At 35.8% G+C, this 14,923-nt stretch overlaps 1 protein-coding gene across 2 annotated transcripts in view; it reads left to right on the forward strand.

The window, feature by feature from the left end:
• Positions 1-14,923, forward strand: part of ulk4 (unc-51 like kinase 4) — a 276,239-nt gene that overhangs the window by 128,569 nt on the left and 132,747 nt on the right. For both annotated transcript variants that reach the window (XM_067401179.1, XM_067401171.1), the window contains exons 25-27: positions 9,120-9,176; positions 10,164-10,215; positions 10,439-10,533. In XM_067401179.1, coding sequence (XP_067257280.1) covers positions 9,120-9,176; positions 10,164-10,215; positions 10,439-10,533 — 204 coding nt within the window. The remainder of the gene's footprint in view (positions 1-9,119; positions 9,177-10,163; positions 10,216-10,438; positions 10,534-14,923) is intronic.

The raw sequence follows: 14,923 nt of genomic DNA on the forward strand, positions 1-14,923 counted from the left end.
GAATTTCATAAAAATGTTGAGTAGTTTGCATCACTGGATATTACTGTCGGTTGCTGAACATTTTAATCAAAACAGTGGTCAAATATTAAATGTTTAGCTACTTGCTCGCCACCTACTCTGTCACTGCTAAAACAAAAGCGTTGCATTGGAAATCGCACTTGTCTTCTGTGAACAGTAAGCCCCACCTTCTTTAGATTGATTGGCCCGCTCACTCATTTTGACAGTGATGAGCTGAGGTAGACCAGCCTAAAAATGTAACTTTTTGTTCATCCTAACAAACACAGCAGTATAATGGAGTACAGCGGAGCAGCATCAATATTGGGGGAGACAATTTGGCCATATCTAATTATTGGGGAGACTTGTCCCCTAAATGTCTATGCTGGTTGCAGGTTCCCTGCTGGAGTGAAGTGTAGTGTAGTGTAGTGTAGTGTAGTGTGGTGCGGTATGGAATAGGAAAAAGAATAGGAATAGATATAGTCTAAATAAAGTAAATTTGTGAATCATTTTGTGACTTTTAAACTAACTACAAAATAAACTTTCCAGACTCTTTTACTCACTTTATTAAATGTCTTCGTCTGCAAAGAAAATAAAGGAAGGATGTGCCGTACCTGCCTGTCACGCGCTGTGTGTAATCACTGTCTGTGTCAGAATGATCTGTTAAATAGCTTTCCGGTGCAGATTCAACACACACACACATACACAGAGATTATTACAAGTTGCCAAACAGTGAAAAATTGGATTTACTTCTGACAAACTCAGTCACGGCAAAATTAATATGAGGGGATCTGGTGTTCTCTGAGAAAGATGTTTGTCAGTGTGCAGAGTTGATGAGCCTCTCTGCTGATTAAATGCACTTTTACATTTAGCCAGGATTTGCCATGGAGACTCAGTGGCAGATTGAGTCGTCTCATTTGAAGGGGTCGGAGCTGATAGAGCTGTCTGTCTGATAGTTCCACTGTCATTAGCTCATCTGAGGAGGATACACTGATGTCCATTAACACAGAGCTGCAGTGGGCTGCTTAGAGTAGTAATAGGCAGTTCTTTTGCTTGTTTGTGTGTCTGTCTGCTTTAATGGTCCTCACAGTGAGTTGTGTTGGTGTAGTGCCAGACTCAGACAGCACATCCACGAATCACCCACAGACCGCTCACTAGCCGCCTAATGCATATTGTACTCAAATATGGCAAATATTTGTCCAGATCGCCAGCTCCAATCTTACTGGATGAAAAAAATAAAAATAAAATAATAAAATTGTGGAAGATGTGTGATTGTGGTGGGCTTTTTTTTTTTTTTTTTTTGCTTTTTTACCTGTTGTGAAACAAAGTTGCCAGGCTGTTCCAGTGAGCGCTTCCAAGGAAGAACTACACACTGGATTTTGGATCTTGGGGTCAGTAAGATATATACTTTAAAGGGGTGATGAACTGAGAAATCAAATTTTCCTTGAGCTTTTGACATATAAGAGGTCATCATACTATAAGAATATCCTGTAAGTTTTAGAGCTGAAAACTTCCTTGTTAGTCCAATAAAAGCTTTTATTGACACCAGACCCAGAAAACGGCAGGATTTACAAAGTGGGGATCTATGACGTCAAAGTGAGGATCTATGACGTCAAAGTGGGGATCTATGACGTCAAAGGGCAGCAAGCACCGCCTCTGCAGAAGATCAACGCCTACTTCATCACTGCCTGTTAAGCCCCGTCCACCGATTCGCACATGACATGCAATAGAATAGGTAGTCTAAGTAACATAGGCCTAAAAAAAATCTGTTAAATAAATGCTGCTTTTTAACTTTTTTTTTCATCAAAGAATCCTGAAAAAAAATTATCATAGTTTCCACAAAATGATTAATCAGCACAACAGTTTTCAAAATATATAATAATTAGTATTTTAGAATGATTTCCGAAGGATCATGTGATGCTGAAGACTGGAGTAGTGGCTGCTGAAATTTTAGCTTTGCCATCACAGCAATAAATTACATTTTTAAGTATATTAAAATATAAAACAGTTCTTTTCAATTGTAATAATATTTCACAATATTAATATTTACTGTTTTTTCTGATAAAATATATTCAGCCTTGGTGAGCATAAGAGACCTTTCAAAAACCCTTTAAAAAAAATGTACCAACCCCAAATTAGGACCGTTGTACACTTTAAAACATTAATATTTCTAATAAATCTAACTATTATTTTTTTTTAATATTATCATTTTTATTAGGGATGCACCAATGTATTGGCTGCCAATATTTCTTGGCTATAGCAGGAAAAAGGCAGATATAACAAACCAATGGTTTATTAATTAACTGCGTGAAGGCACTGAGCTGTATAATGTCAGTTGCATAATCCGAGTGCTGCTGTCTGCGCTTTAATGCTAATCAAATAACAAAAGATTGCACACTATTCTTGACTTAATAACTTTTGTAACTTTCATAAGTATAGCGGACCCCATCCGAATGATGACCAAAACTTTGTTACATTATCATCAACATACAGCGAATTACACAAAATACTTAATACAACTAACAGTAAACAAATATAAACATATCTCATGCCTTTTCGAGGGGTGCTTTATAAACTGACAAACTTCAAATCTGCAAAATAACTCTGAAGAACAGTGTGCTTTCATTACCTATATTAAAGCTCCATAGACTAGATCTGTCACAATAAGAGTCCTGCCTTTGTAAAGGAGATAGATTGGTGCAGATTTCATACATATTAAAACTTATGCAAACAACAATTGTTTGTTAAAATCGGTATTGGCCCCAAAAAAATCGTGCATCCCTAATTATTATTTTATTACAGTATATGCAAAATTTTTCAATACAGTTTACAAAGAAAGCTCCTCATATAATTCACTGAGAAAATGCTAAGGTTGCAAAGGTTGGCTAATTTGAAGAAGCTAAAATATGAGATATAGTGTAATTTTGATTTAATGTAGCATTTTGGTCACTAAACAATTCACATTCTTCCATGTGTGTTATTCACAATGTTGAAAATAGTAAAAAAAAAAAAAGTCCAAACTTTTATCAGTCATATGACCCCTTCCTGCCTAAGTAGGCGGTTCTTGGCTAGAATAAGCTGAAGTGTGGGCTAGACTTCATGCCTACAGTCAAACGTCTGGTTACACAAAACCTGTGTGTGTGTGTGTATGTGTGTTCTGATATTAAGAAAAATGCTGCAGGGCATAGCTGGTTGTCTTCCCAGTAGCAGGTTGGTCTGCATCTTTGAGACTTCACTGGCCTCTTATGCCCTTGAGCCCCGTATGCGTGATCTCTTCAGCTGCTGTGTGGTTCTGAGAGGCGTCATGCTCTTGTAATGTGAGAGCATGCCTGTGTTTTTGTGCATCCATACATACATTCATGTGATGAGCCCTCTCTGTGGTCTCATCTGTCTCTCTGGACTGTTGCTTCACTGACAGCCAACACGTTACGCTGAAACTCAAGCATTCATCAGTCACAGGGGTCAGCGCAGAGGTCAGATCCGGTGTTTCTCTCAGAGACGAGAGTGGATAAGAGCTCAATACCTCACTGTCCAGGACTGTGACCTCTGACCTTGCATCATTACGGTCCTATAGCACAAACATGAACCCCCTCATTCTCACACCAGCGCTGAAGTCCTCCAGAGAGGAGGATCACATCCTAATATGACATTTTAAATGGAATACTCAAACACCAAACCTCAGGGCTCGACAGTGCAAGCATTTTACTTACATTTGCTATTAAAAAGAGATTTTTGTGAATTGAACAGTGTATTTAGAAGCACGTGTGTGAATAAAAAGTCCCTTCCTTCAGTTTTAGCAAATTTAGGGTCATAAAAATTCTTAAATATGTAAAATGGTATAATAAATGTATTCATTATTTTCAGAGATCTTAAATTTGGGGATGGAAAAATAAGAATTGCTATACAGCCTAATGTGATTATTAAACTTTAAAGGAGTATGGTTTAATTATAAATGTGAGCAGTGCATGGTGGTGTTGTGCGTTGCTGTTCGCAATCAATGAATACCGTGCATTTATTAAAATAGATTGCTTATGATGTACTATTGATGAATTATGTTTACTTCATGGTGTTTATATTGTAATATGCTGTAGATCAGTGGTTTCCAAACTTCTTAGAGATGGTGTAACCCCCTGAGTCAATTGACATCCTTCTGCTTACCCCCTCTCTTCTACTTACACCATGTCTACACCAAACGTGAGCGGCGCAAAACGACTCGACAAAAGACAATAGAACCTATTAGGGCTGTCACGACTCCTCAATGCAATTCGAGCAATCGCTTTTTAAAAATCTTTGACTGCAATCTGCCCGTGTCAAGTAACCGGCAAAATACCGGAAGTGGCACATTCCATGGACAAGAATCCATGAACCGTATTAATAGACCGTTTTCTAAGGCTGCACAATGTATTAAAACTAGTGGTGGGCATAGATTATTTTTTTTAATCTAGATTAATCCAGATTAATCTTGGAATTAATCTAGATTAATCTAGATTAAAATGGCTCATTTGAATTCTGCCGAAGACATTCAGAATATGTGAGATACCCAAATTGTCCCTGCGTCCCAATGTCCATACTATCCATCCTAAATTGTATGTGAGATTAAAATAAGTGTGTCCCAAAGCATATTATGATGACAAGAGTATGCCAAAAGACCCCGGATGGTCTACTATTTCCGGTAGATTTTCAAAGTGTGGATCCATGCACACTATAGAGGCTAATATTGCCCACAACCCATTGCTCGTTGTACGAGGATTCAGTTCAGAACTACAAACACGAGTAAAAAGTGTTAAAAACTACAAAACATGGCGAATATGCACGATCGACGCTGAGAGGTTGTTTGAGTGACTAATAATCAGTTCAAACTGATAGAAAATATTTATTTTAATGTTATATGTGTTATTTTTCATCTGCAAATACCAATGTGGACTTTTATAAAGATCTGATCAGCCATTAACTTTTAAATGCATCATTATGCATAATATGAGGAGAGTTTTCCATATGAAAGACTCGCGACTGCAGATCAATGTGCTGCATTTTTCTCCGATATGGTAGGAAATTAGCTAAATGAAATGTGGAGGATGTAAGATGATTGACAGGCCAGTTTACAGTGAATGGATGCGACAGAGAGCAAAGACGCAATTGTATGGCGTGATAGTATGTCCCAAAGCTTGTCCACTCTTTTGCTACACACTCAAAAGCAAGTACTTTTTGTTCACAGAAAGACTACATACATTTAGGGTGTAGTATAAGTAGGCAAATTGGGACGCAGCAAATGACTAAAAGTAATCCACCATTTTGTCCGACAAAGCAGATAGGAGTTAGAAGATTAACCTTGGTGGAGTTAAACTTGAAAAATTGTGTTTATTGACATCTTTCCACGTTTTAAACAACATTGATTCTCACGTTCATTCATGTTTATTTGATGCTATAAATTGACTCTATAGTAAATAGTAAGAGATGGTCGGTTTACAAGCCTCTTGAGCTGAGGCGCTATCTGTCACGATCATGGTCACGACACATTAAAGAGCCACAAAACGGTTTTTATTGTTTGGAATTCTTAAAAAACTACACAGTTTGAAAGCTGGGACTTTGTTAAATATCATAAGTAACCTGCTCTGTCGTGTCTGTTGACGTGTTGTCAGTGTCCTCTTTGCTCTGCGATGCATTTATCACTCTGTGTTGCGTGACAGCGCCATGGCTTGTCGGACAAAGCAACAGTAACTAAGGGTGACGGGTCTTTGTGAAGGGTCAATTCGGCTAGGTATACATCTGCGCTAAAATATCAAAGTGAAAGTCATCATAGCTTGCGTAGTATAGACCCAGCTCCGAACCCAACTTTGAGAATAGATTAATGGCGATATATTTTTTTTTTATCGCCCGATAAGAGTCTCACGTTAACGCAGCACGTTAACGCCGATAACGGCGTTATTCTGTGTGTTTCGGTTGCTTATAACGTTCATCTGGGAATGCACTGTGCACCATTTAATCAGATTTGTAACGTAAATCGCTTATAAACCTAAGCAAACACAGGGGATATATGTTTCTGAATATGCAAACTGTTCATCACAATTTCAAAATAAAAGTTTAAACCCTCACTCTGAGTTTTCATGTCCACGTGTTCTTGTTCAAGAAATTGCCTTATGGCATTTACATTGTAAAGAAATTGCCAAATATTAAAGATTAAGTAAACATTTGATCAATATTAAGGATTTGATCTGCTGTGTAACGACACAGCACCCTCTGCAGGCATTTGTTACAATACATAATGCATTTTCTATTTTCATTACCACAAAAAATTTGATTACTTGATTAATTGTCAAAATAATCGATTGATTACTCGATTACCAAAATAATCATTAGTGACAGCCCTAGAACCCATTATAATCAGTGATGTTGTCTACATTGGATGCGGCAACATGACAAATCCCCGAAGGTAAACCGATGCCTCGTTCTATTTATGATATACTCCAAGCACTTACAATACCTCTCATAGGAAGGACAAATGGATTTGCAGTGGTCACTTTGTCACGTCCAGTGTAGACAGCTTTTAGCTGTCGCAGCATAGCACAATGTGACGTGTCAATGGTCATGTCCAGTGTAGACACAGTGTTAGACTGCAGTCACACCTTTTCCATGAAGGGACTATATTTCCCCCTTTAAATTAATTTTTTTAAGTGCATTCTTTACCTTTATAAGGGCAGTGTTTCTCTAACCCTATTAAATGTATGACGTATTATGTCAAATTTTTACAATTTAAACAATCAATAATTTCAATCAAATGAAATCAGTATCAAAAGCCATCTTTGCATTGCAAAGTGGCACAAGCTGCATAGAGATGCATTTACAAACTATTACAATGGCACAAATAGACTAATATTATGAGATGTTTTGAGTAGAAAAAAACTTCAATAGAGAAATATAAAATGTCAAAAATGAAGTGATACTTTTAAATATTCAATTAAAACCATTAGTACGTGGTGGCAAGTCAATGTCTTAATGAGTGAGTCATTGAGTCATTCATTCATTCAGTAATAAAGCAAGTGGCGGCATTTATGAATGGGTCATTGAATCATTGACTGTCCCGATTAATTCAAAGCTGCAGTTCACTGACAAAACACTGCGGTGTGTTGCTGAGAAACTGTTCTGCTGTGACAATTATGTACATCACTTAATGTTGCCTTTTTATTGTTGAACTGTTGTATACAATGGTAACACTATATTTCGATGGTCCACTTTATGCATTCTATAAGTTTTAACTATAAGTAACTTTGCAACTACATGTCAACTAACTCCCATCAGAGTAGTAGAAGACTGTCTGCTTAATATCTGCTAACACTTTATTGTGATGCTCCGCCAACAGACATTCTACTGACTATAAGTAACTTTGCAACTACGTGTCAACTTATTCTACTAACCCAACCCTAACCTAAAAGTCTTCTACAGTCTACCACTACTCTCATGTAGTTGACATGTAGTTAAAAGTCCTTATAGTTAGTAGAATGTCTAAAGTGGACCATCAAAATAAAGTGTAACCTATAAAATAAATATCACATTTGCAATTGTGTGAATATTTGGGAAAATTTGCATTCTTGCTCATATAATATATAATCAACATTAAAAAAGAAAAACTCACATGGAATGTTTTTGTATCGAAGAGAGTTTTAATTCAATCTCTATGCTATGCATCGTCTGTATTTATTCATCATGTAGCTCGATTTGCTAAGGCAGCATACTCTACACACAATCTATCATACTGTATGCATGCTGCTTGTGTGGATGCAGTCAATTTTGACAGTAAATGATGATTTCATTTGATTTGATGCCATGTATTTGACCTTTTACGGCACTACCATTTTCCTGTTTTTACATTAGAGGTGGTATTTTGCCTATTAGAAATGTATGCTCGGTTTTAATGTTATTATAAGGTGGGGCAGAATTAAATTAGTGGCAAAACTCAGCATTTTGTTTGCGTACCCCCTCTGTCACCTCACATACCCCAGTTTGGGAACCGCTGCTGTAGATAGGAGCACATGTTTTATCTCCCTTATCTTTTTAAAAAGCAGCAGGCAATAGTAAAGCATACACATTTAAAAAATTAGGGATTGTTTATAATTTAAAGTCCCACACTTTTTTTTTTTTTTTTTTGTTAACCTATTGGTATTTTAGTGCACAATAAACTGTATCTGGCATTTAATTCAACTTAAGCTCTAAGAATAAAAATACTAAGAATGTTATTTAATATTGTTCATGTAAACAAAGTTTAAAGTTGGCCTGTAAATAATTGCATAATTATTAAATACTTTTTGAATAAAAAATATTTTATAAGGTAGTGCTCTTTATATTTTTATACTATTTTGCTTGTAAATGTGTCTTTGTATCAATTTATTAAGGAAACACATTATTTGATAAATTTTAATTTCACAGTTTGTTTGTTTTTTTGTTGTTGTTGTTTTTTTTGTTTTTGTTTTTATGTGCTCCTAAATTTTTTAACTTGTGCTCCTTCTGTTGCTTAGTCGAAATGGTGCATGATGGGAAAAATGTCCTCTGACAGAACAGTAGAGCTTTATAACATTTTCTCTTAAACTGGCAGAACATTTTTCGATTTTTGCTGTCCTCCGCGATTGTTGCTTGTCAGGTTGTACAGTACAGTGTGTCCCGAATGAGATCTTGGGTAAAGCCCACGGCAGACTTTAACGGTGACATTCCTCAGTGACATTAATGTTGTTATGTCAGACTGTGCGATACGCATCGTAGCTAGGATTTAAGTCACAATTGACAGCGTTGAGCGTCGCAGGAGCAGTTAGATTGCAGCAATGCGGCCCAAAAATTCTGAACCTGCCAAAAGATTCATTGCAAAGGCAATTTATTGGCCGTCGGTGAACATGATGCATTAATAGATCCAAGACTGCAGTACGATGAAAGAAATCTACAGCATGCATTTGGCTGTGTTCAAGACAACTGTAAGACTTCATAGCTGCTAAAGCTCAAGAGAGACTGACAGTTTTTAGTGGCACTCAAATGAAATAAGACTCAAGGATACTGAATAGCAGTGTTGTACAGTGTTGTAGGGTTGGCGAAGCATCTTTTAGACTGAATCGCTTCATGACTGTGCCTGTTTGGTTTGACAGATCTTCCGACCGCAGGTGGTAACTGAGGCCTTTCTCATCAAATTTGGGAAACTGCTGGTGAGTGTGTCTCAGTTTAGTGATTATTATTGAAATATCTTGTAAATGTTTTTTTTTTTTTTTTTGTTAAGTCATTTGCTATATACAGTAGACAGACACACTACCTTTCAAAAGTATGGGTCGGTATTTTTTTTTTTTTTTTCTTTCTTTTTGAAAGAAGAATTATGCTCACTGAGGCTGCATTTATTTGATCAAAAATACTGGGGAAAAAAAAAAAAACAGTAAAATTGTTAAATATTTTTACTATTTAAAATAATTTTCTATTTTAATTTATTTTAAAATGTAATTTAATTCTGTGATGTAAAAAGCTGAATTTTCCTCAGCTATTCATATTATCATATATGTTGAAAACTGCTTAATATTTTTTTGGAAGCCATTCAATTAGGATTCTTTGAAAGTTCAATAGAGCAGCTTTTGTGAAACTGTTAATGTCTTTACTTTGACTTTTGATCAATTCAGTGCATCCTCGCTGAATAAAAGCATTAATTTCTTTCTTACTGACCCCGAACCTTTAAATTGTAGTGTACATAGTGTATACAGTATATTGCTTTCGAATATATATATATATATATATATATATATATATATATATATATATATATATATATATATATATATATATATATATATATATGTTTTTTTTGTTGTTGTTTTTTGTTTGTTTTTTTACAAATATGTTTATTTTTTATTTATTTAATTCAGCAATTTTGTATACATCTTTCAATTAATTAGATTAGACATATTGGCCATCCTGCTCTGCAAATTTCAGTATCTGTATTGCTGTTGGCCACTTAAAAATCCAAACAGCAGGACACTAATTACCATTTTACATGTCAAAAATATGATAATACCGTGGAATGTTTTTGATCATAATAGTGAAAATTATTACAAATGAATAAATAATATTAAAAATATGTATAATTTGATGTGTCAAATAAGAAAACATGTTGTCATTTTAATATCTCTTTTCTCTTTCAATGTGGAAAGAATCACATAACCTCCATTGTCTCTAATGAGACGAGTTTGGGAAATGCTATAGGTAGGTTTTTATTTTTTGCAATTTTAGTCATCGTGAGATTTTCAAACACTTTTCAACCTTCTCTTTCTATCTCTTTCTCTGCTGTTTACGTCAAACATGACTTGCATTAACTACATGATTTATAAGGTGCTTCAAAAGACATTACTTAAAAATGAATTGTTCCAAAGTAATATTATTGTTTCGTGCCAACCTTTATACTTCTTTTGATAATTTCAATTAACAGGTCATGCAGCATCTGAAGAGCTGATCAGAAACACACTATCTGCAGTGGAGGCCATTTCCCAGCATCCTGTTCTCCTCAGCCTCTATCACTGCACTGTGAGTATATATATACCACTCTTTGATGTTCTGCTTTTAATTTTGTGTTTTTCCCAATTATTTATAAATTATTTAAGCATCTGTCCAACAGCATTTAGTTACATTTTTTAGACGTGTGTTATGGGACTATTGCAACCCTGTTTGCCTCCCCACAAGAGTGTTTGCAAGGTGTTGATGAAAATATTCTAACAAAGTTGGTCTCTAAACTCTCTATTTGGCCCCATGCAGCTGTTAAAACTTTCCCTCTTTAAGGACAGACTCACAAACACAATATATCAAGCTGTGTATCAGAGCAGCCAGGGCCACATTCACGTCTAACTTGAGATCTCACATCCTCACGCCTGATGGAACTACAACTGAGATCACGGCTCCCCTCTGCCCAGCACTATTATTCTCACAAACCTCTCGGCAACAGGAAATCACTCAGGAGTGAAGGGAGTTTGTATTTCTCTGTGTGTGAGGCTTTTGTAATGAGTATTGACGTGCGTTCTGTAGGACTGATGCATCAGGAAGCTTTGAGAGGACACAGGCTCTCTGATACTCTATAATAGGAGAAGGCACCTTAATTACAGTTTGCCAGGAGTCATTAGATTCCATTCTCCCCTCTCAAAATACACACACACACACACACACACACACACACGCTCCATATAGCATGTGAATGACCAAAGCTTATTGCTTATATTCATGAGGGTTATATAGACAGAAAGGCTGTGCATTCAAAAATATTGTTCATTTTGACCTCCATAAATGCTCTATAGCTGCGTTTCTCAACCGGTGGGTCGCAAGACCATTTTGAGTGGGTTGTGAAGTGTGTAGTCAAAAAGAAACACGTACAAATTATGTTTTTCTGATGCAAGACTTTATTTTAAAAGATGTGTGTGAAAGCTGTTGACTCTTCTGTCAGACGCAGTTTAAGTAAAGCATGTCTGAGAAAAACACTTTGTCTGATTCAGTATCTGCTGTCAGATGAGATGTTGTCAGGCTTTATTATATATATATATATATATATATATATATATATATATATATATATATATATATATATATATATATATATATATATATATATATATAAATAAATAATGTTATTTTCATTACAAAAATAAAAAGTCTCACACCTGTCCTGTCAAATCTTATATTGTGCCTTGAGCCTCGTGCTGTATATCATTTAAAGACGCATTATGGAAGATTTTTGGATTAAAGTATCCAAAAACCACTAGAACAGAGTTATATATTCTGTTGACTTGCATACTTATATTATCCCAAATGTTTACAAGATTGTTTAAATCCAGAGAAATAATCAACCAGGACATTCAGCACAATAATTTTGACCAGGACACGGACTGTGTCCGTGAGTCGCCTATCAGTGACATCACACCTGCGTTACTCCTTGATTTCTGACCAATAATTCTTTTTAACACCAAAAACACTTTAATATGTTATATGTTTTATTAGATGAGGGAACAACGGTTTGGATACATTTATAGACAGAAAACTAATCATTGTTCTATAGCTCAACATCTTTAGTCTTATCATTTGCATCTTATTTTCTTGATTAAATTAATGTGATATTTTAATATCAATCTAGCTTATTGTGTCTCATAGAAGCCACCGAGCAAACTCACAGATTAACGTTATAACATAATTTTATGTTATAAACACACTCAAATGTATCTAATATATTAAACAGTGCTGCGTTACCCCACATTCAGTTGACCGGAAGAAGCAGAAGCGGCGACTGTGGCATAATAAAAGCTCCACTGCTCTCAAGCCGTGTCACGCTTGTCTCTCATTAGCCTAGTTTCTGCTCGCACAGTACTCAGCCCTGCTCTGCTTTGTACTACAGTAACGTTAAAAATCTCATCCATGAACATAATTTCTGCTAGAGTCCCATCCCGATTCTTTTCCCCTGGCTGTGAGGTGAAGACGACAACTCCTAAGATTCTGCACTCAATCTTGGCATCATCAAGCTACGCCTTTGTTTTGAATAGTCGACCTCTAGCGGTGAAATATCACATATTGTGCCTTTAATAATAATAACAATGCATTTTATTTAGAGACACATTTCAAAACACTCAAGGACACCTTAAAACTTAATGACAGTCGTAAAAATCATGACAGCAATACAATCAAAGTAACATCTGTTCAACATTATGATAATCCATAAATTACAATTAATCAGGAAAATCTAATTTAAAAAGTGTTTTAAGACATGATTTAAAAGTAATAAGAAATCACTTTCACAAACAAATTGCGGAAGAGAGTTCCAGAGATGAGGAGCAGCACAGCTGGATGCTCTGGACCCCATAGTGGTTAAACGAACTGGAGGTATAACAAGGGAAACCGAGGAGGAAGATCAAAGAGTGCGGGTGGATGAAGTATAAATGTGAAGCAAGTCAGAGAGAGATGAGGATGCAAGATTGTGCAGAGCTTTAAAAGTGAAAAGCTAAATCTTACACTATATATATACTATATATAATGTGCGAATGAAATCACTAGCATGCAACGTTACATTTAGTAAGTCATGTAATACCCAAAAAGTATCATTATCAAGCTCAGAGTCCATGGTTTATTAACAGTTCATGTTAGTATTGTGTATTTACTAGGGCTGCCCCCGACTAAAGATTTTTCTGGTCGACTAGTAGTCATTAGTAGTCAAGTATAAGTCGACTAATTGCATGTTTATTAATAAACCATATAAATCATGATAAAAAGAGCCTTTAATGCCTACATAGCCTAATTAGCGCTCAAGCGCACACATAAAGCCACAGCACACCTGCAGAAGTCATTTTGTATATTATTGATGGCTGTGGTGGCTCATAGCTAACTTTGTTGTATTATGATATTTAATAGCCTTGCCTTGTTCAGTTATTCATCAGCGTTAGTGATATTCTTACAATCTATATGTATGTTAAGTAAAGAGGGATGGGACTTGTGTATGTGTGTGTAAACCATTTTTTGAGGAAAAAAAAAAATCCATTGGTTCAAATTCCTAAAAAAAAAATTGGGTTATGACTTCATGACCATGGAAAAATGTGGGTCCCATGGCCAAACCAGTTGAGAACCACTGCCCTATAGATAGACAGCTCAATAGTGGCCATCTACTATTGAGCTGTCTACATAGGCAGTTTGTCGTATGTAATGGATAACAATGCTGACTCACTAAATTAGAACGATAATAAGATGCCCAAAGACAATGTCATGGTATGCACTAGACAGTTCATTGATACACGCAAATAATGGCCAAAAATGATGTCAGGTAGGCAGCTGACTAAGTTTGATTAAAACATGCATATGGTTCTAGGTGTGCAGTTCATTAAATTTGATTTCCAAAAATGCTCTGAAGGTTTGTGATCATGTAAGTTTAGTACCAATAAAATTTAACATAAACTTAATATTGAAAAATATGCTAAATCATAGTAATGTGATTAAGCCAACAATGTCATGTGGTTTTGTTTTGTTTTGTTTACTTTGTTACATCACATGACATTTTCATTACATTTAAACTTTTGTTGAAAGTAGTATAAAGGTGATGATACACGGGGCAACTTTTTGAGCAATGTTGCTGGGCAATGTAGCCGTCAACAGGCAACCTGGTGAGACACAGGGCAACTAATTAGGGCAACGGACAGTTGGCAGCAACCAATCAGAGAGGAGCAAATCTATTGCCAACCCAATAAATACTTTATTATAAACACTTGTTAGGCACTTTATCTCAACTTTTCGAATATTTTCTTAATTTGTATTAAATATAAATGCCTTTCAGATCTGATTTGTGACAGGAAAAGGGAGAAGAGCGAGTTTGATAAAAGGCGGATTTGAACCCAGGTCAATCACGTCAAAAGCTACTTTCACGTGTCATACGCCCTACACCCTACACCACTACAGAAGTTAAACAGAACGTCTTTTTAGTATTTAACTGAAAACATTCAATGGCTAGATTACAGCCTACGCACATTAAATTGGACACCTGTTGGTATTTTAAGCATTAAAAGAGGTAAATTCCCTGTTTTGGGTTGACACATGACAACTTACCAGCATAAGTTCACTCTCCTTTACTTCGCTCCACCGCTGAGAGGGCACCATCTTGTTTGATTTTTTTTCTGAAATATCCAAGCTGGTAGCATTCTGATCGGAGGATCTCAAAAAATTGCCCACGACCGATCTAAAATATCCAGATAGAAATTAGTTGCTCAGTCTCAATGGAAAGTATCCAAGCAATATTGCTCGGCAACATTGCTCAAAAAGTTGCCCCATGTATCATCGCCTTAAAAGTTTTTCAAAACCATATGAAACTGACATGAATGCAAAAAAAGCATTACTAAGAACTCGGCATGTGGGTTTTTGTAAAAGCATTCCTTTTCTTTATCAAGGACACTTTTATATA

The sequence above is a fragment of the Chanodichthys erythropterus genome, chromosome 2 (genome assembly GCF_024489055.1).
Source record: "Chanodichthys erythropterus isolate Z2021 chromosome 2, ASM2448905v1, whole genome shotgun sequence".
Classification (NCBI taxonomy): domain Eukaryota; kingdom Metazoa; phylum Chordata; class Actinopteri; order Cypriniformes; family Xenocyprididae; genus Chanodichthys; species Chanodichthys erythropterus.